The following is a 22,804-nucleotide window of genomic DNA, read 5'->3' on the forward strand; positions in this document are numbered from 1 at the left end:
ATCTTGAATAGTTTACATTCTATCCAGAAAACAACAATATAAACAAGCAAATATAAAATATATTATGAAGTAAATACAAGGCAACTTCAGGGAAGGGAAGGCACTACCACCTCTGGGATCACAAAAGGCTCCATACAGGATGTGGCACATGTTCTTATGTGTGAGGGATGACTTTAGAAGGGAAAGACTGTGAGAATGCTATGGCTACAAAATAGGGAGGTAACTGCCTGAATTAGGCAGCAAAGGAAGCAATCAATATGAAAAAGACTGTGAAAGAAGAAATAACAAGGTAGGACAAAAAAGCAGTAGTGACAGAGCTTACTGTGGTTTCACATCATGGTGATCTAATGAGAATTATGGTACCATTAACAGCAGTACAAAAGTTGGAAAGGACCAATGATTTTGTGGAAAAGATGGGTTCAGTTAAGGACATGATGAACTTGAGGTGATGGTTCCCATTCATATTTTATATGTCCCACAAACAATGTTGAATTGTTTGGACTGAAGGAACTCTCACACAAAAGACATCATTTTACATAGTTGATTGAGATATCAGAAATCTTACCTTCTCAGAGGATATCTTCACTAATGTATCCACTTGATATAAAGTTGTTCCATGTTCTTCTCCTGAACCAACTCTTAAGGAACCACTTCCAGTGTCATCATTAGTTAGAAGTTCAATATCATCCCACATATTTGTCCAATTGTCTCCCTGTGATAATGTGTTAAGACACTGGTGAATAAATTTTGAAGTTACAACATGATATGGAGTCTGGGTCTCCTAACATTCAAACACCAAGGCAACCTGTCACTGAGGGACATCATGGCACAGTAAAAAGGGGGCTCTATTTGGATTCAAGTGCTCCTTCTCTGCCTTGGGTAAAACTTTTAACTTCTATGGACTAGAATTCTCTGGGACTAGATGACTTTCAAAGACCCTTCCAATTCTAAATCTATGATCCAAGATTGTCTACTAAAAAAGGAATTGACCTGAAATTAGGAAAAACTTGGATTCATCTATATGAGTCATTTATCTCATCTCATTAGTTCATCTGTGAAATCAGATCTCACCTGCAATTCCTATGTCAAACAGCTGCAAGAAGATCAAAAGAATGTATTCAATGCTTTGCAACACTTTAATTGCCATAAACTATGAGCTCTGAGAACCATAGATTGAGAGTAGGAATACACTTTAGAATATACTTTTGTCTAGTCCACCCAAGCTCTTCTTAAGGGATACTCCTAGGAGTCTATGTGATTATCATGCTAATAAGTTTTGATCACAAGATAATGTTGGAAGTGGGTCTTGGAAATAACATCTGGTTTGTCATTTTATAGCAAAAGAAAATGAGGAGAGGTTAAGTCGTTGGCCCAGAGCCACAATGCTAGCTAACTAGGTAGGTCTTGAGATTGAATTTGAACTTTGATTTTTGTGATTTCCTGAACCCAAGCCTGGGTGTTCCATCCACTGTGCTACCTAGCTGCCCTCAAAGACTCCACAAGCCAAAGGATCTTCATTCATTGTGATCTTTTCAAAAGTTTGGATAGACTTTCTTGTGACTATAGGCAACTCCAGTTGGAGACATTGTTGATTAGAGGGTTGGGGAAGCTACCTAGTCCGAACAAAACCAAACCTAAGAATTTCTGTCTCTGTGACTCCATTTGGGGGTTTCTTGGCAACGATCCCAGGGTGGTTTGCCATTTCCTTCTGCAATTCATTTGACTGATGAGCAAACTAAGGTAAACAGGGTACAATGTCTTGCCCAGCATCATATTAGTAGTAAAGGATTTCCAGAATCCAGGCCTGACCAAAATAGGAATTCCTCTCCTCCGGCAATGCTTAACAGAGACACGCCTCAGCTTGGATACCCCCTCCCCCAATATTACACTCTTGATAAGAGACGAGCCCCCGCCCCAGCCCCCTCTGGGACATCTTTAATCCTGTCTAGAGGCCCGGGGGGGCCCCTGGCCAAGTGCCTTCACCCCTTTTTGTCGCATCTGTAAAAAAAGGGGGCGCGGGGCGGGGGCCAAGAGTACGAGGGGCACGACTCAACAACAACCATCCCAAGGTTTTCCTTCCAAGAGCCAAGCCCCGCTCTAGGGCCGGCATGCGCCCGGTGACCCCCAGGCCGGCTCTCTCCACTTCCGGGTCACCGCCTCTCTCAATCAATCAATCAATCAACCAATCAACATTTATTTAGCACCTAGGGTGCCCCAGACTCAATACTCAGCGGAAGAGACAAAAGCCAGCCCCTGCCCTCCAGGAGCTTACGGTCCCAACCTCCTCGGCAGAAAGGCTCGCCCTCCTCACTCGTAACCGCGCCGGCTAGGTAGGGAAGGCCTCAGAAAACGCAGGCGCAGCTCTCAACCGCCGAGAGTCGCGGCGGGCCCGGCCGCCCTCCACCCAACTTTAAATTGGCGCGAGAAATCCCGCCCCAGCCCTTCGCTACGGCGGCCGGAGCGGGCCAAAGCTCCCCCCAAAGCGAAGGGGGCCCCGCCCACTCCCCCTTCCTGGTCCGTCCCTCCCGGCAGCAGGCCGCCTCCCCCGCTCGTGCGCGCCCCGCCCCTTGCGTCCCGTCCCGTCTCCCAGCCCCCTTCGAAGGAACCACCAATCGCCGCCGCGAGCCGCGTTGCCGTGGCAACTCTTGTCCCCACCCCCTCATTCGTCCCACCCCCAGGATGCTTTGCGGCGCGCCAGGCCCCAGCCCCTTTGTGCCATCCGGGTCTCTGGCGCGAGCGGCTTAGTCAGTCAGCGGCGAAGCCTTGGCGGCGGCGGCTGGTACTGGTGAGAGCGGCGGGTGGAGGCGCGGCCCCAGCGGCCGGGACTCTGCGGAACATGGCGGTGAGTCGCGAGTCCTCGAGCCGGAGCCGAGCCGAGGGAAGGGGCGGGAGAGGCCCATCCGCGAGGAGAGAGGGCTGGCCGCCCTCCGGGAGTGCGCGTTCAGTATGGGAACAAAATGGCGCTGCGGCCTGCTCCAGGCCCCGCCATCATGGCTGCCCGCCCGAGGGTGGGGGAGGCGAGGCGGCGCAGGGGAGGGGGGCCGCGGGGAGCGCCTGCTTCCAGAACTTTCCCGGCGCCTCCCGCGGCCCCCGGGCCCCCGGGGCGGCGGCGGCTCGGCTTCCCGCGCCTCCGCTCCCGGGATGGGGGCGGGGAGAGCCGCGGGCGCCGGAGGAGACAGGAAACGGCCGCAGAGGCGCCCGCCGCCTGGTTCCTGGGGGCGGGGGGACCCTCGCTGCCGCCGCTGCCTGCGCAGGAAGGCTCCCGGCCCTCCAGCCTGGCCGGCCTCGCTGGGTGCGTATGTGCTTGGGGCCGAGCCAGGGACACTTGGCTCCGTGGGCTTGGGGAGGATGTTCCCAGGCGCAGGTGGCGCTTCTGGGGCCCACCAGGGCTCCTCCCTTATTTCCCGAGCCACTCCAAGCCTTTCTCGTAAAACACTGAATTTGCACCTTAAAGGAGCTTTAAAAAAAACCATTCCATAGCTCTCTAGGTTCATAAATAAGAGGTTGGCGAGCCCGCAGTCTCCTCATTTTCATAGAACTGTAGATTAGAGACCTTCCGATCCAATCCCTTTATCTTCATATGTATGTTTGCAGCTGGAAGGGACTTTAAAGGTCATCCAGTTCTCTTATTTGCACAAGATAACGAATTTTACCATCTGGTAGGGATCTCCAAGCCCCCTTTTGATAAGATTAAAGATTGACAATTTAGGGGACCTTAGAAGCCATTGAGTCCTACTTTGTCCTTTCACTTAAGAAGAAAATGAGGCCTAAGAGAGGTTCAGGGACATTCTTCAGAACCTTTTAAGTAGTAATAGCTGCTCTCTGAGCTCTTCACCTAACTCCCTGCTGCTTTTTTTCTGGACAGTAGGTGAAATATTTGCTCACTCACTGTCTGCCCCATATGTCTAGATTTTAATCAATAAATCCGAAAAGGTCAATGTTAAATTATTCAATTTGTCATAAAGATTTCTCATCTTAAATACTGTACTCTATTTTTCTTAAGTAACAAAACCGTATTGTTCGTAAGACTCTGGATGGCCTTAACTGTGATTACATAATTTGTCTTGTGACTTTAAAAATGGGTGAGTTTTTTGTGTTCCTTTAATACTGACAGGTATAGAGGGAAATCACAAATGTGCAAATAATTGAATTAATTCCCATTTTAGCTTTTTGAAGACTTAATCCCTAATCTAAAGTAGAGTAGCTCTGTAAAAGCATATATGCTACTGAGATTTATTGCCTTGATTGCCTCTGGCTGGACTCAGGCTATCCTTCACCCAGGTTCTTTACCATCCTCTCCAGCCTTTCTGGCTGTTACTATATTAGTTTTTAAGGAAAAGGGGAGTTCCAACTATTAATTACACTGACTACTTGTGACCAGGAAGTTGGAATCATTTTCAAATGGCAATTATTGTTGCTCCTTAACCTGATTTTTCTAGAAAAGAAACACATACATGAGTATATTAAAAGAGCTAACGGAAACCTCTCCTGAGTCTAGAGTTTGTTTCAGTGATCTTTCAATCTTAGAACTTTAGAAAGAAATGTTAATCTGTCAACTATCTTAATCCTTTTACTAAGTAAACTTTTTCTTGCTTTATAAATAAAGCCTTATAAGAAATTTGCTATCAGTGCAGATTTCCAGTAAATGAGACCATAAGTCTGACTGTACCTATATTGCTAGAAATGACATTGTCCGTTTTAATGGTAAGTTTTGTATGACATTTTTCCACAAATAGAAAATTGTTGGACCCTTTTAAATGAGTAGCTTTTTCACAGGTACCTTTCAAGCTTAAGAAAACATATCTTTTCTTTTTTGCTTTTACCATATGAACAAGTTTCTGTTAACTGGGTGTACTTGGAATTAACTTTATTTTCTATCTCAAATTTCAAAGTTGCTAGTTTATACTTCCTATTTAAGTATTGGCTGATGTTGTATAACATTCTTTTCAGCAACTAATGGTTTTCTTTTCACTGTAGGATAAATGAATATCAATACCCCCTCCAGGCTTTGGGGTGCTGTGGGGGCAGGGCACAGACATCTGGTAAATCAATCCTTGCCCCAAAGATTTCTCTCTCCGTCACTGAAGATTGGTCAGGGACCCATAAAAAGATCAACTTTGATTTGCATATGAGGAAACTAAGGCACTGATAGGTTAGGTTATTTGCCTAAAATCACTTATGGTAGTTAGTAATAAGTTGGGCTTGAATCCAGGACCTTAGACACAATTTTCAGGGTTGTGGTTTTTTTTGTTTTTGTTTTCCATTCAATTTTAACAGCTACCTTTCATAGAGACTTGAGTACTTGGAGGGTGGTGAGGGGAGGGAATTTGAGGTTTTTGGTGACATTTTCCTTAAAGGCATCTTGTCTACATCAGAATGATTTAATTTAAGCACTTAATAAATGACTAATTGCTCTGTTTTGGAGGGTGTTAAATTCTTAAGATAGTTATTAAGCTGGGAGGAATTATTTGATATCTTATTGCCTCTTAAGATGAAATTCAAATTTCTCAGTTTGGTATTAAGGCTCTGGCATCAGTCTACCTTTACAAATTTCAATTTTTGTCAAACCAACTCTCTCCTCCCTCAACCCCCAAGTGATTCTATACTCCTTGAATAAGGGAGATTTTTTTCCTTTTGTCTTCCAGCCTAGTACCTAGACTTCACACTCCTCTTTCCTCAATGACTTTGTAGTTTAACCAGGGTATAAAACCTAAGATTGAGGAGATGATCATAAAATAAACTTACTTAATCCAGGTACATCAAAATCAGGCAATCAGCCTTAGGTTTCTAAGGAATTTTGAATAGAAACTTTTGCTCAGTCAACTTCCTTTCAAGCTGTATATCAGTAGTTCAAATTCTGAGGTCACCAAATCATCCCTAAGAATCCGTGGGAGTTGGATATTGATTTAGAAAACCACATGTTGATATTATCTTATATTTTTAATTTGACTATTTCCCATTATCATTTAATCTACTTTTAGGTACTATGTGTTGGATACTCCATTCCTATATAATCTAACCACTTTGGCTATCCAACTCCTTTTAACCCTACTATTGAACCTGGTCCCATTTCATTTCTTGCCATTTTTATTTCTCCTTATAGACTATGGTGCAATTCAGATCCTACCTCTTTGCAGAATTACTCTTCAGAATTACATCTGAACAGAAGAACTTATTTTAAAAATAGAAATGTTATTTAAGAGTGTTAGCTGCATAAGTATAATATTTTTTTTTAAATGGTGATTTATAGCATTCTTACTTTAGAACTGGAGGGGTGGAGGATGAATGTTTATACAATAATGTTAGATACTGTTTCCATGAAAATGGAGGTTAAATTCATTGTCAGATATTGATTATACATAATAGCAATTTTTACAAAAAATTGTCTATATTAGTAGACATTGTTTAATCTCATTAATCTTAATATGCTTGTCTTTCACTCCTTATGCTCATAATATGATAACTTCATAAAATATGTTTCTGACATCAGCTAAATGAGTATGTAAAAGTTGTAGAATGTAGATCTTGATGTTGAATTATTATTGACTCTGAATCTAGCCATTCACCCAGTTACAAATCCAACTTCTTTGTACAACTTGAGATAATCATCAAATCCCCTCTATTAAAAGTAGGTAGAGGGGCTGCTAGAAGTAGGTAGACTCTGTCTTGACAACTCAGTTCTCTCAAATAGGAAAAAATTATGCCATTTTCCTGACATTAGTCTTTGCCATTCCCTTCTTGAAGGCATTTCATTGCTTCCCTATTCCCTTTAAGGTAATGAATGAAAAGCATTTTACCTAAGCTTATTTTGTGCCAAGGTTCATGTGTAGTACTAAGGATACAATTATGAAAGCAAAACATAGACCTTTCCCTCATAAGGGAGGGGTGTTCAACAGTATGTTATCCCCAGTATAGACATAAATTGGTTTTCAGGAGAGAGTATTTCAAGAGCAGGAATTTGAATTTAGGTCTTCCTGGCTCACAAGTTCTATTCACTATCTTCTTTAATAATTATATGTATGTTAATTATACTGATGTAGATTTTATGAACATACAGGATCAGAACCTCAGTACATCAGTAGTAACTTTGAAAATAAGTTTAGTTCAAGACCCATTTTGGATTTGGGGAAGAAAGGACTCTTCTCTCCTCCCCCCCCCCCAAAAAAAAATCTCAGCTTTTAGATCTAGGAACTTTTATTGGAAGATAACATTTTCTGATCATCTACTTAGGATTTTTAAAATCTCTTGAGTAAGAGTGCATAAGAGAGAGATTTTTAAGGAGTCTGTGATTATACTTAATACTGTGGAAAACTTTAAATTAATCGTTGTTCCCTGAACATTTAGGCTAGTGACACAGAACGAGATGGAATAGCCACAGAAAAGTCATCTCCAGATAGAGAGAAAAAAAAGGAGCAGTCAGATGCCTCCGTTTCTCCTAGAGCATCAAAACACCATTATTCAAGATCACGATCAAGGTCAAGAGAAAGAAAACGGAAGTCAGGTATGGATATTCTGAAAAACTACTTAAAGTAATTACTATATTCCATATAGTATAGATTATCTAGGTTATGCTTGATTAAATTGTTACATTTATCACCTTGACCAAAAGTTAAAAATGGACATATATTTCTTGTTTCATGGCTCATAAGTGTATAATACTAATGTTTTATATTTTATGACCCTTCATGAAGTTTATTTCTACATACTTCAAGCAGCTCACTTCTCATTTACTGCCTATATTCTTGTGAGCTGGGAAACACAGCATCTGATTTAGCCTTTATAATAAAATTTACCTGTGTTTAGAACCAAAAAAGGGGTAAATAAAAGTTAAAACCTCAGGCTTTGAGAGGTCATTTGTAAATAGGATCTATATATAGACTGTCTGAATAAAATAATTTAAGATTGTTACTGAAAACTTGAATACTAATGACTTTTTTCCCTCCACAGATAACGAAGGAAGAAAACACAGAAGCCGGAGCAGAAGCAAAGAGGTAATTAACACTTTGTAGAGTATAGGTAATTTTAAAATATTTTAAAGTTTCTGGTAGAAATGTATATGTGAAATATATGACCATGATATGGTAAGTACTCAAAACTTGGAATGTTTGAAAGGTTAATTGGGTTATGGAGTATCATAGAGAAGCATGATTTGGATTCATCATATTAACAAGAAGATAGTTGTTTATGGGAAAAGTACATTCAGAAAATTAATTTTAATTTGTTGTGAAATTTTTCACAATGAAAATTTCATATGAAGAAATATAATTGGTTCTTTAGGGCTATCATACAGAGCTTCCATTAACCTGAGGTCCCGAGCCTTCTGATGCCTTAACACTGCTCAGGACTTTTAAGTAGCAATCATCTGCCTAGGGATACATTCATTTTATTTTATTTTTTGGAAAGTCCAATTTTCTCAATTCAATTTTTCTAAAAGTAGTGTTGAACTTGAAAAGACTGCTACAGGGCCATAAGAGTCAGTGAAGGGCAACTGGAAATGTAGAAATATCAGCAAAACTTGAGGAAAAAGGCAAGGGGAGTGAGAAGAGGCAGTAGCTATAGTGCAAAGGAGATAACTACTAGCTCACCCACCAGAGAAAAGACTTGGAAAGAACCAACAAAGAACAGCAGAAATAGCAGCCAGAAAGGGAGGAGGAGTCCTTTGGGGGCTGGGTGAGGGACTCCTAAAGCTAAATGTGGGGCAGGGACTTCACCTCCTCCCCTAATGGAAGCTCTGTTAAAATTTTAATTTAGGAGAGTTTTTGTGAAAATGACTATTTTGTTTAGCTCACATGATAACATTTCTATAATAAATCATACTCAGCGTGCTAATGCGCGAAGAGACTGAACTGAAGACGCTGCAGACTCAGATAGCAAAATTATAAGCCTACTTCATGATAAGGTAACTATTAGTCATTCAAACTCCTATTTCCCTTAAATATATCTTAAATCAGTTAAGGGTTTTGATGGGTTTTTTATTAGTGATAAAGTATGATGTATGAAAAACTGAAATAAAGTTTGAAAATTGACCCACATTTTGAAAAACCTTTCTAATTTGCCATCATACTGCAGAGTCTTAAGAAATATTTATCTTAAGTGTTATTTTAGAGGGGAAGTGGCAGTATAAATTACCACATGTCACAGATTTCTTGTGTAAAAATAAATGATCATTTTCATAAATTACAACATGCATGTTTAGATAAATAGTGGCGCTATCTAAAGTATTTTAGAAAAAATGCCAAGTGCAAAGAAATACATTATTGCATGTATTTTGCTGCATGGGGAAACACTGTAATATTATGGGAAGCGCATTGAACTGGGGGTTAGGAGACCTGGGTTCTAACCCCAGCCATGCTAAAATGAATTGTGTGAACTTGGGACAAGTCATGATGTCTTGTCTCATCTGCTAAATTAAGAGTTGGTCCAGAATATCTTTAAAATGTATTCCAACTCAAATTTTTAAGGCAGGATGTTGAACTTGAAAACCATCAACTGAATCAGAAAGGCAGGTCTTGATGCCTGTCTCAGGGGCAAGAAAAAATACATACCATTTCTTTTTTGAATAATATGGGTGCTGGTAAATTCACTTTTAGCTGAATCTGTGAAGACATCTATGGTATTATAGAAGGGTGGTTTGGTTTTTTTTTTATATTGGGGAAAATAATATGATGGCACTAGGATCATTTGCATTCTTATCATGAATTCTAGTATCATTTTAAAAGTAAAAGTGCTTGCCATTTTTTAACCATAGGTACCTGTACCAAAATAAAAAGCCCAAACCTGTCTGCATATGTCAAGAAGAAAAATGACTGCCACACAATTTAGACTCCAATGAAAACATTGGAGATAGTCAGAAGTGACCCTATAGAATATTTTGACACTGTAGTTATAAAAGGAAGAATATCTGTCTGCTTAAAAATAATTAAGTGTGCAAAAACTGCTTAGTAAGCAAAGCCTTGTTTAGAATAGTCATGTATTTGAAACTGCATTTTCTAATGCATTTTCTAAGTGTCTAACCAACTGTTCATTGCTTACATCACAATTCAGTGATACTGTATATTTCAACATATTTCAACAGTTAAAGTTCTAATATATGCATTTATAAATGATAGTACATCTGGTATCTAAATAATTGGTTGTATATATTTGAATAAATATATACATCTTATTTTATTAGACTTTAGGGTTGAAATTGCAATTGTTTTTACCTTTTGAAAAATAATTTTATGGGATATAATTCCTACGCTTGGCAGGGTGGGGGTGGGAAGGTAATTGTAAAGAAGAAAAATAAAAGTAGTGATATTCATTCGCAACATTGGGTGATGTGAACATAGATAATTATTGACTGAGCCACACTCCTAAGGTTACTAATGTTGCATCACAACATATTTTTATCTTCTGATACCCATACTAACTCTCTTTGTTGCACTATTTTCCTGAAAGAACCAACTTCTTCTTAAAACAGGCAAGAAGACATGAATCCAAAGACAAGTCCTCCAAGAAACATAAATCTGAGGACCATAATGACAAAGAACATTCTTCTGATAAGGGAAGAGAGAGACTAAATTCATCTGAAAATGGTGAGGACAGACACAAGCGCAAAGAAAGGAAGTCATCAAGAGGCAGAAGTCATTCAAGATCTAGGTCTCGTGAAAGGTGAGCGGTATTTATATTAATACTTACACAGCACTAGTCGAATAATTTCTTCCAAAGAATTCTACATTTTTTTAAATACACCTTAGCCATGTACCAAGTTTTAAAACTATATTAGAGATTGAAGGCATAGTTAATAGCTGCAGGGAATGGTATGGATTTAAGGATAGTCAACAAAACTAGAAAGGACTCTTTGATGCCAATTAACACATTTTTTGGCTGGATGGAATATAGTTAATAATAGTTTTTTTTTTTTTTAAAGCGTTTACTTTGTGAGACACTTTAAATAAAATTGATTTTTCATCAACTACATTATAGATTTTTTTTTTTCAGTTAAAATAGTGCCTCATTAAAGTAGAAGGCATTTGAAGCTGTACTGAAGATCTTTTTGTGTACTTTAGAGGAATCTCGAAACTAGTTTACCACTTGCTTTCTTAAAGCACAAGAATTATGGTGTTGCACATTTAGAAAATGCAGACACTTTTTATATAGTTAGGATTTTCAAAATATTAACCAATAGTTCTCACTTAGAATTTTGTAGATGCCATTTGAAGCAACATAACACAAGCTAAATGGCACCCAAAAAAGTTTATAAGGAACTTTGAGGGAGCAATAAATTTGGATTATACTTCTCTTTTTTCTCTGCATTAATAATACATAAATGTTTTTAAAACGACTTTAATTTAAAATTCCATAATTAAAATGTATTCTTTGTATTTGTTGTTTCAGGCGTCATCGTAGTAGAAGCAGAGAAAGAAAGAAGTCAAGGTCCAGGAGCAGGGAGCGGAAGAAGTCAAGGTCCAGGAGCAGGGAGAGAAAGCGTCGGATTAGGTCTCGGTCAAGATCAAGGTCAAGACATAGGCATAGAACCAGGAGTAGAAGTAGAACCAGGAGCAGAAGCAGGTATGTGTTTATGTACTGTTTTAATATCAAATCATTTTGAAATAAGAATAGGGGAGTGAGTGGGGTAGATTCAGATAATTTCAAAAGTTCTCAAATCTGAATCTTATTGTCCACAAATGAGTTAAGTCCTTTTGAGGCTCAAAACCCATAAAGGATGTGTATAGATAAGCATGTCCCAGAAATTAGTAAATTGGTTATTTTTTCATTTCTGAGTTGAACTTGTAGTTTTCAGAAGTAGGCTTCATTACTAGATATAAAAGAAATTCACTGTAACTGAGAATTTCCATTTGACCTTGGACAAGTTACTTCAGCATTTTAGACCCTAGTATTCTCATCTCTAAAGTATCTTTTCTGTGAATTCTAAGAATTTGTAATGCTCCAAATAATCTGTCTTGCCTCCAAATGAAATTATATATAAAATGATATTACTTATCATAACATGTTTAATGTTTTAAAATATTCTGAAAAGAAATGAGGGAAATGAAGTCCCATATGTAGTTTACATGGAAATCAAGTATTTTTTGAATGATAAAATTTCTATTTTAAAGCAGATTTTACATATTAAAAACCTTAGTTTATTTTTCTGATACTTTTTTCTTTAATAATGTCTTATATCAATATATTAATAAATTAGCACTTAAAACTAAAATTAATTACAGGGAAAGAAAAAAGAGAATTGAAAAACCACGAAGATTTAGCCGAAGTTTAAGTCGGACTCCCAGTCCACCTCCTTTTAGAGGGCGAAACACAGCAATGGATGCACAAGAAGCATTAGCTAGAAGGTATGTTTCTTAACTTTCATCATTTATCTTTTTGTCTTGGCTTTGATGAGCTTGGCCTCTGAAAAAGTTGGGGGATTGAATCTGTCAGTGAATATTGGGAATCAAAAGTTAAAATACAATAGATTCCATTTGTAATGATTTTATTGACTTTGACTTCTGTGAAGCTGTAAAGATTGGGGTGGTTCCAACAAACAGCTCTTCTTCCTCTTTCCCCCCCTCCCCATTTTTACCTCTTAATTTCCTAGGGTTTTTTGTGCTGGCTTTTTTTCTTTCGGTTTTGTTGTTTTGGGGAGGTTGTTTTTGGTTTTAGTCTGTTTTAGTTTTTTCCTGAAGGATCAAAAAGTCCCAAGATTTGGGATTGAGAGTGCAATGGGCCTTAAATTCTTGGAATTTTTCACTTATGAGACAAGGAAATTTTGTTGTAGAACACTTACATTTCTGCTTCTTAACACAAAATAATTGGACCAATGCTTGACCTTTGGTTAGAATTACATGAAGTATGATGTTAACTATTTTATAGGAGGGAATAATTGATATAGTTAAACACTATTTCAATAAATAGAAGCCATTTTTGTGGATTTGCTTTTATAAAACCTTAAATGAAACCCTGTTGTTAAGAAAAGGAAAGGTACACCTTTTCTTAGATTTTATTGCTTGTGTGGTTCCTGGAACAATGCACAAGGGAGATAGGGCTATCTCATTCATATCTACAAGGTTAAGTCTTCCCAAAAGACTTAATCATTTGCAAAGACAGGAGAAAAGTCACAGCACTTCATATTTGCTATTTTTCCCATATTCTGCGAATTCTACACTAGCTTTTGTTGTTTTTTTCTTTTTAAAATTAAGTTTCTATTTTTTTCCCATTGCAAAAATACAGTTATCACAATGTAACCTGATGTACTGCTGCCCTGTGAACCCAGCCTGGCAGAAACTGTCTCCAGCTGAACAGCAGCAGCAGCAGCAAAGGTGTGAGCTCACCCCTTCCTCATTCCATTCACCTTAGTGAATGGTGTTGATTTCAAAACTTGCAATGGCCATTTTAATGCAAGTAGTATGTTTATTAAGCAGTTACTCATCCTTTATACTTGATTTTTTTCTTATTGGAATTCGAAGCAACAGAATAAGTGAGTATTGATCAAATCCATAAATGAACATGAGTCAGATGGCAAAAGGTGATGCTCTCAAAATGTGAGAATTTTCTTAGCTTTTCTATGTTTAAATTTATAGTGAATGTTATATAAATGCAGGTGTGGAATTTTTTTTAAAATCCATCAGTTTATGATTTACTTCCATACTATATCTCCATTTTTCACTTTCAGATTTTAATGGGATTTGAGGCTAATTGGTAGTTCACAATTCCTTGCCCATTTATTTAATGTGACTTTACCATTTTTCACTATGGGATCGGTTACAATATTCACTATTGAAATTTGAACCGATAACATAGTTGCTGAGAAATTAGTTACAGTAGAGGAAATCCTGAAAAGTAAGGATAAAATGTATCTTTGTAGTAAAAAGTTCATAAAAAGCTTTACATTTTCACTGCCTGATCCTTGCAGACAAGTGGCACAGAGCTCGTAGAAGTGATGGACATTTTCTTGTATATTCTCAGAAAGGTTGAAATATTTTTTATGTAGACCTCAACAACTATTACAGAGCAAATACAAGCTGCCTTTTCAGCTGAATCAGACAGTAATTTTTGCTAGCCTACTTCCTTAGCAAATTACAGGTAGGTGGGCCTGTTGATTTGCAACTCTGATCTCTTTAATTGTTGCTTTTTAAAAAAAAAAAAATCCATTTCAAATGCTGAAAGTGAAGTGCCAGGAACCAGATACTTCCTTCTGTCTGTGCAATAACCAGTAGTTCTCTTACTCAACTTTAGTGGCCAACAAGGAATTTTTTTTGTTTCAAAAACTGCATTTTAGAAATTCAATTCTCTCTCTTCCTCCACTCCCCCCCCCGAAAAAAATCCCTTTTTCCTTGCTCTTCATGCAACTTTCCTAGTACAAACCCTCTTGGGGTTTAAATTTTGTAAAGTAACTGTGACTTTTCTAAGAAAATACATTAACAAGGAACAATTATTTATATTTTGTATGCTATACAATAAGTGCTTAAATTTATGTAAGGAGGGGAGGAATTTTGAGTTTTTCTTTTACTTGTCCCAGAACTGTGATTTCACAGAGTTCACTCCATTGATTACATTATAAGTACCTAGTCTGGGACTTACAGTATGCTTTCTCTACCAAATATTTGAATCAAGAATTCTTTAAGACATTTCTGTGAAATTTTCAGATACTTTGCCTTCTGAATATATATATATTTTTTTAATTTTCAGTCCAGCTTTGGATTAAGTGAACCATGAGTTAATTGTGTAATTGACTAAAGGGTCTTGGAATTTTGTCTTAATTCCTCAGTTGAAATGACTAATCTCACAATAAATTAGTGGTAGAGAGTTCAAAACCAGGTCTACTCAATTCCTAGGTGCAGTAGTCTTCAAACCACGAGTTTACCATAAATTAAAAGCAACCGAATAAAAAACCTGAAAAGTTTACTTTTTTAAAAGCTACACAAGAGTAACAGAGCCACTTGCATTAAGATGAATTTGGGAATTGTAATTCATTATTTCATTGTAATAATTTGCAAGGCTGTGATAATTGCTTTACAAGAGTGTATTCAAACACATAATACAATAGTCAAGAGTTAAATTTTTATTTGTTCCTCAAAATTGTCTCTGCTTCCCCTTGAAAAACATTATTCTGAAATCAACATTGTTTTCTACTCACTAAATTTTAATGCTTCTGATGTGGGCAAGTGAGTGTTTTATTTATAAGGTTGATTTCTTAAAATGCTGATGGTATGTGAAAAGTTTACAATTATCATATACATTCCCAGGGAAAAAAGACGTTAAAATAATTTTATCTTTAACATGGACATTAAAACAAACTGTTAACAGAGAAATTACCTTTAGGGTAGCAAAGATAGTTGTTAAATATCAAAATCTACCAAAAGAAATGTTAAAAGGAAGTTAAAGAATGGGCTTTTTAAAATCTTTTATACTTTTTTGATCCAAAAAAGCTTATCATTAATCTGTGGTTTCAAATATTATTTAGGGGTTCATTTATATTATATACTTTGAAATTTTTTTCTGTTCTGAATCATTAGGTTGGAAAGAGCAAAGAAATTGCAGGAACAGAGAGAAAAAGAAATGGTTGAAAAACAGAAGCAGCAAGAAATAGTAGCAGGTAACGTTTTTTTTTCATAAGTTTATTTAGTCAGAATTTTTTATTAGTCATAATGATTATTCGTGTTTGACTGAAATTATAAAGAACCCTAATTCTCTATTTGAAAACATAAAGGGGAAATGTTTAGTTGACACAATGTACAATATCTTCTGAAAAGTTGGTGAGTGCTATATGTGAAATTCCCTGTTAACAGAGTTGTCTAGATATTATGAGACTGAAGACACTATGGTTTCAATTTAAAATTCAAGAATTTGAGTCTTGGCTCTTTTTATTCTATGCGGCTGTTAGTAAAGTCATTCACCCTATCTGACTTTGTTTCCTCAAGTAAAATGAGTTGTTGGTTATATGTAGTCTTTCTTTTGGGATTGGGGGGAGGTTGCTTTCTGCAAGGCAATGGGGTTAAGTAACTTGCCCAGAGTCACACAGCTAGGTAATTATTAAGTGTCTAAGGACAGGTTTGAACTCAGATCCTCCTGACTTCAGGGTCAGTGCTCTATCCATTGTGCCACCTAGCTGCCCTATATAGTCTCTTGTTCTTTCCAGTTGTAAATTTCTGATTATATTGCATTACCGTAGTTTAAAATTATTTTGGGTGGTTGTTTTGGTTTTTTTGTTTTGTTTTGTTTTTTTGGGGGGGGTTGGTTTTTTGTTTTTGATGTATGTGCACCTTTCCTCAAAATGGGGTAAATAACTGAATCATTAACTCTCATCCGAACTTTTGCAAATAGCCTCCAAACTGATCTTGTTTCCAGGCTCTGAAGTGAGGCTACCACTACTGTTATTCTGCACAATTATAGTAATTGCACTCCCCACTTCCAAGAACCTGCTCAAGCCACGTGAGATCATCACATTACACTCTATATACACTCTGGGTTCTGATTAAATTGCCTTGTCTAAAACCCAGTAGTTTTATGGCTGTTTACGTTTTTGCTCATGTTGATGATACATGTGTTTGGAATGCTGTTTTTTCTCAAATGCTACTGCATTCATGACGATTTACCTTAGCCTTCCTTTAAATTAGAAGTTCTCTCCTTTTAACTTTATATCACACTGGCTTTTATCTTTCACTTAGCAAGCTATTTTATATTGTCTCCAATTACTCTACATTTTTCTTTTTTGGATATCACAACTCCTTTGGTTGAAGCTGAAGCCAGCATTGACTTAAATCTTTAATCCATCCTTTGATGACCAGTTATCACTATCTTTAGTATTACTATTGGAGCTTTAAATTTTTATGTTTTGAATTACAAGGAGCATCCTAAAGTAGTTTCCCTTCCTTTTCTATAACATTATTTTATAAACTCAAGAAAAGTCAGACCATAAACATTAAGTACCAATTATGTGCAGGACACGGTGCTAAATATTGGTACTGGTACAAAAACAGAAGACAGTTCTTGCCCTAAAGGAGCACAAAATCTAATAAGGGAAGACATTCCATAAAAAGAATTTGAAAGGAAAGACCATGATAAAGACCTATAGCTGGGTGGGAAAGGATGATGTGTCAAAGGAGTTCTTGAATGTCTGCCCTCTCTAGTCAGATGCTGTGAGTTTGAGAATTATTCCAGTCTTATTGGAAGATGAGTTACTAAAGACAGTGCTCCTAGTTGCAGACAAAGGTTCAGGACATTAGTAGGTAGAAGGTAAGGGGTACTCAACCCCTCAAAGCAATATGCCTCTATATAGCATTCTGTGTAAAAAGCTTTAACTATTATGAATGAGTTCAAAGTTTTAAAATTTTTTAACTGCTTAAGTTTTGAACTAATTATTATTTTGCCTAAATTTAGGCAGCCTTGTATCTTACTCACCTTCATTTGTTTAGCAGCTGCAGCCACTGGAGGGTCTGTTCTCAATGTTGCTGCCCTTCTAGCATCTGGAACGCAAGTAACTCCTCAGATAGCTATGGCAGCTCAAATGGCTGCTCTACAAGCCAAAGCATTGGCAGAGACGGGAATAGCTGTACCTAGCTACTATAATCCAGCAGCTGTGAATCCAATGAAATTTGCTGAACAAGAAAAGAAAAGGAAGATGCTTTGGCAAGGCAAAAAAGAAGGGGTAAGCCTCTCTACTTGTTTGGGGTTTTTTTTATCTTCTACCCAACTTTAAGTATTCACCAGGCTTAAGTAAATAAATTTGAGTTTACATTATGGGGAATTCACTTCCACCTCACAACCCCACAGTAGACAGGGGGCTTAAAATGAGATTTCACATGATTTTAGAGTTGGCTATGACTAAAATCAATCCATGTTTTAATGTTTCCTACAGGATAAGTCACAATCTGCTGAAATTTGGGAAAAATTAAATTTTGGGAACAAGGACCAAAATGTCAAATTCAGAAAATTAATGGGTATTAAGGTAAGGAGTTGTGTAGTCTTGTGTGTGTTTGCATTTATAAGAGACTTCGTTAAATTTCATATCACTTTTATATTCTGGGTAGTTTAATATTATCCATTATACTGTATTCAGTACTCCTTTAGAAATACTCATTGTGAGTCTCTTAAGATGCTGATGCTTGGGTGGCTAGGTGGCGCAGTGGATAGAGCACCGGCCTTGGAGTCAAGAGTACCTGGGTTCAAATCCGACCTCAGACACTTAATAATTACCTAGCCATGTAGCCTTGGACAAGCCACCTAACCCCATTGCCTTGAAAAATCTCAAAAAAGAAAAAAAGGATTCTAATTCTCTTTGAAATTCATATTAATTAGTATATTTAATTTTAGATTTTATTTATTTTGAGTTTTTTGCTTCCCTCCCCCCAATCCAGTACAGAAGGTGGTTTGTCCCTGATTGTTGCACTGATTACTGTTACTGTTAGGGTATACAGTGTTTTTTCTGGTTCTGCTCATTTCACTCAGCATCAGTTCATGTAAATCCCTCCAGGCTTTCCTGGTTTAACCCAGTAATGTTCCTGACATACATGTACCACAGTTTGCTAAACCATTCCCCATTTGAAGGACATTTACTTGATTTCCAATTCTTTGCCACCACAAACAAGGCTGCTGTGAATATTTTTGTACAAGTGATGTTTTTACCCTTTTTCATCATCTCTTGAGGGTATAGACCCAGGAGTGGTATTGCTGGATCAGAGGGTATGCACATTTTTTGTTGCCCTTTGAGTGTAGTTCCAAATTTTTCTCCAAAAAAGTTGGATGAGCTAACGGCTCCTCCTCAGTGTATTAGTGTCCCAGATTTCCCCATATCCCTTCTAACATTGATCATTGTCCTTTCTGGTCATATTGTCCAGTCTGAGAGGTGTGAGGTGGTACCTCAGAGGTGCTTTAACTTGCATTTCTCTAATAAGTAGTGATTTGGAGCAATTTATTATTAGCTATGGATCACTTTGATTTCCTCATCTGTAAATTGCCTTTGCATATTTTTTGACCATGTGTCATTTGGGCAATGGCTTATTTTTTATAAATTTGACTCAGTTCTCTGTTTATTTTAGAAATGAGTCCTTTGTCAGAAATACTACTTGTGAAGATTGTTTAACAGTTTACTGCATTTCTTTTGATCTTGATTACAGTGGTTTTGTCTGTGCAAAAGCTTTTTAATTTAATCAGCATCTCTAATCTGGATAAGAATTTAGCAAAAGTTACAATTAGTATTCTCTCTGGTAATGCCAAAAGCCATTCCTGTTCCTCAAATATTACTACTATGTTTTCATTTTATTGGCAGATTATTTTCTATAGTTAATTTTTTTAGATTCAAAGTTTGAAAGAGGTTCTTTTTCATTGAAATAAAATATGGGTTTGTAGGCCATTAGCATTAACAGAAGGTAAACCTCAAAAACCCTAAGGAAACCATGTCTCCAGTAGTCCTAATTAATATTGCTCCATGTGTTAACTTTTATAAAAATCACTGTGAGAATTACATGGACAATTTGTAGATAGTCAAAGTAAGTCACTTTATATTTGTCATGTTTTGAAAATCTAAGTCTGAATGAATCTGTTTACGTGTCTTGATTTCCAGAGTGAGGATGAAGCTGGATGTAGTTCAGTTGATGAAGAAAGTTATAAAACTCTGAAGCAACAGGAAGAAGTCTTTCGAAATCTGGATGCTCAGTATGAGATGGCAAGATCACAAACCCACACACAAAGAGGAATGGGATTGGGCTTCACATCTTCGATGCGGGGAATGGATGCAGTTTGAAAAAACATGATTTTAAAGTTTGGGACTTTGTGAAATTCTTGTTCTGATGTCAGGTCCTTGTTCGCCAAACAGCTAGCATTCTAGCTTGCATGGGTGTTGCATTGACTTTAATTTATTGAAAAATACAATTTTTTTTTGTAAATATCAGATCAGTGATACTGGTGTTAGTGTTGTAATCAGGTTAAACCCACTTCCATTAAACTTGACAGAACTATAGAAGGACAATATTTTTTAGTTAACAAGTTCTACTTTTCAAAAAATGTAAAGCTGCAGGTGGGGTAAAATCTCATACATGGATATTTCGTGTCCACTGTCTTGTGTACTTTTGTACTTAACCTTGTACAGTTATTTTCATCTCTTGAAACATGAAAGAAATGTTGTGTAGATGTTCTTTAGAAGATCTGGCCATTGGGCACATAGTCCAGCACAGAAAGCTGGATGGTGATGATAATAAAAGATGTTTTTCTCAAAACTGGTGTTACTTATAAGTTCCCTGAAATCCTTGTTTGAATTGTTTTATAGTTGCTGCAGCATTTTGGTAAACTGTATAAAATAAAATGAAGACCGTTTAGGGATTCCCTTCAATAGAATAGTTTCAACTACAACGAAGGGAATCCATAGTGAATTTGAAAAATGTAAAAAAATTGGGGGGGGGTACCAGGACAAGCTGGATCCAAAACAGAAACTACTGTTTGCTGCTCTGGGGGGTTGGGAGGTTGTACAGCATCAATTAAATACTGTATGTTATTCAGGTTAATAGATTAATGCATTAAGGGTGTAAGCACTTTATTACAATAAAGTGCCTTAGAACAGAACAGTGTAACAGATGCACTTTGCTTCATCAGCCTGAGTTTGGATTTTTCATCCCTCTGACGTATCCAGCTTTGCAAATTATAGTTGCATTATTGAAAGACCTCTAGCTCTTAAAAAATACTTTGTCATTAAATAGAATGAGACATAACTCTGGCCTTTCTGTTTTTGTATTTGTTAGGCTGGCAGAGCATCATTATCAAAGGTTCCAAGTAACATGGATTTGGAGGTTTTTTGAATTTTTTTTACTTCTTTTAAATCCATCCAGTTCCTTTTTTTTTTCTTTCCTTATTGCTGCCTGAAAGAAATCAATTATTAGGTGTATCTTTGCAACAGATTCCAAAAATGTTGCCTGTAATTTGAGTTTGTATCTGTTTGAAACCCAATTTTCCTATTGGCTTTCATGATAACAGAGTTGGGTTGCCTTTGGAAAAGATATTAGCCACAGAATGGTAATAAAATCACACAATGAGGCAAAAAGAAAAAATTTTGGTTTTGGTACAGTTATTAGTGGGACCCATGGTGATGACTCACCTGATACACTTAAGGGGAATAGTTTTAATAATCAGACTGCCGTTTAAGGGTATTTATTACATTTCAAGTGTTTCAAAACAAGATCCTGTTTCTAACTACTTTGACAACTTGATATTGAGCTAGAGATAGTGACTTTCAAATAAACTGGTCTGGAAGAAAATTAAGCAATTTGAAAGGAATAGTAGGTACACATGTATTGAAGTGTTTTCTATGGTCAAAGTTGTTAAGATTCTTTTAAAAATTGTTATAGTAGTGGGTATGTAGTATGATTTAAGAGCTCAAGGTTCAAAAATGAACAAGACCACCTTTGGTGTAAATGGTAGAGCTACAACTTAACCCCAAGTCTTCTGATTAGAATAAGGTGCCTTCACACACATGCACACCCCAGTCTGCTGACATGCAAATATTTTTTAGTTGTCTCCTCAGGGAGAGGAGCAAACAAGATCGATATAATTTTTTTCCCAGTTTCTATCTTACAAGTTGGGGTTCACAATTTAAGAATACACAGGTGCCGGAGAAAGTTGCACTTTTAAATAGTGAACCATGTGGCTCATTTAATCAAAAATATCTTCACTATTAAGATTTCCCCCTCTACTTTTTGAGCTAGGAAAATTTGAATTTCCTTGGCAGTTGAGTGAAGTTTTTGTTCATGAATGTGTTTTTACTGTTCATAACCACTTATTTGGAAGAAATCAAATAGACGAAAAACTCATATAATTTGGCCTTTATACCAGTAATTTGAAGATATTTTGGTCAATAAACTGAACCGGAATCAAATACAGTGGACAGCAAAATTAGCATTAATATACTTGTTAGTGACTGTCAAGTTTTAATGCAGCACATTATGTTAAGTTCTAGGGCAAAAATAGATGGTTCCAGCTCAAGGAGCTTGCATTCTAATGACAGTTTGCTTGTATACATAGGATACATGTGCAAGGTAAATGGGAGATAATTTGACTGAAGCTGTTTGGGGTTTTTTAACTTTTCAATTTGACACTTTCCCCCCTAATCTTCCTTCCCTCCCCCCACCTCCTACAGAAGGTAGTCTATAGTCCATAGTCCATGCTATACATTGATCCAAATTGAATATGTTGAGAGAGAAATATCTTTTAGGAGAAAAGTATGAGATAGCAAAACTACATAAGATAACGTTTGTTTTAGAGACAGTAGTCTTTGGTCTTTGTTCAAATTCCTTAATTGAATTTCTGAGTCTATATTATGGGAAATTCACTTCCACCTCACAACCCCTCAGCAGACAGAGGCTTAGATGAGATTTCACATGCATTTAGAGTTGGGTATGACCAATCAGTCCATGTCTTAATGGCATTCATTCTCCATCACAGACAGCCCCAAATTGTCCCTGATCATTGCACGGATCAAATGAGCAAGTCCATTAAGATTGTTCATCACCCCCATGTTGCTGTGATGGTGTATAACTGTGGTTCTCATCTCTCAGCATCAGTTGAGCATGGTGCTTGCTGCAAACTCTTTAAGGTCTCTCTGAATTCCCATCCCTCCTGGTTTCTAATAAAATGACAGTGTTCCATAACATACATATACCACAATTTGTTCAGCCAATTCCCAATGATGGACACTCAATGAGAGTTTCAAAGGGAAGGAATTAGAAGTGGGGAAGACCAGGAAAGCACTTCAGCAAAAGGTAGGATTTAGCTGAGTGTGGAGAAAGTTGAAGTAGTCCAATAATGGACAACCTGTGAAAATAAAAGTTTTAATGTG

The 22,804-nt window shown here is 37.2% G+C and overlaps 2 protein-coding genes across 11 annotated transcripts in view; one reads left to right on the forward strand and one right to left on the reverse strand.

Moving 5' to 3' along the window:
* The window catches only part of KNTC1 (kinetochore associated 1), an 88,206-nt gene extending 85,780 nt beyond the window's left edge, over positions 1-2,426 (reverse strand). The window contains exons 1-2 of one of the 3 annotated variants that reach the window (XM_074205505.1): positions 2,282-2,426; positions 566-712 (exon numbers count right to left, since the gene is read on the reverse strand). In XM_074205505.1, the coding sequence (XP_074061606.1) occupies positions 566-694 (129 nt within the window). In that variant the 5' untranslated portion in view covers positions 695-712; positions 2,282-2,426. Of the gene's footprint in view, positions 1-565; positions 713-1,071; positions 2,256-2,281 lie in introns of those variants that run through there. The other 2 variants (XM_074205503.1, XM_074205504.1) reach the window with 2 other exon arrangements.
* Positions 2,427-2,593: 167 nt separating this feature from the next.
* On the forward strand, positions 2,594-20,195 carry RSRC2 (arginine and serine rich coiled-coil 2). 8 transcript variants are annotated; one of them, XM_074205507.1, is made up of 10 exons: positions 2,594-2,842; positions 7,345-7,501; positions 7,948-7,991; positions 10,463-10,653; positions 11,380-11,553; positions 12,213-12,335; positions 15,498-15,577; positions 17,397-17,629; positions 17,840-17,929; positions 19,544-20,195. In XM_074205507.1, exons 1-10 carry the CDS (start codon positions 2,837-2,839, stop codon positions 19,721-19,723), a joined length of 1,278 nt encoding a protein of 425 aa, XP_074061608.1. In that variant the 5' UTR covers positions 2,594-2,836; the 3' UTR covers positions 19,724-20,195. The 8 variants fall into 8 exon arrangements, with proteins under 8 accessions (XP_074061608.1, XP_074061609.1, XP_074061613.1 ...); XM_074205508.1 differs by having other exon boundaries at positions 17,400-17,629; XM_074205512.1 differs by having other exon boundaries at positions 2,703-2,842; positions 10,441-10,653; positions 17,400-17,629.
* The last annotated feature ends 2,609 nt before the right edge of the window (positions 20,196-22,804 follow it).

The sequence above is a fragment of the Macrotis lagotis genome, chromosome X (assembly GCF_037893015.1).
Source record: "Macrotis lagotis isolate mMagLag1 chromosome X, bilby.v1.9.chrom.fasta, whole genome shotgun sequence".
In the NCBI taxonomy this organism is placed as follows: domain Eukaryota; kingdom Metazoa; phylum Chordata; class Mammalia; order Peramelemorphia; family Peramelidae; genus Macrotis; species Macrotis lagotis.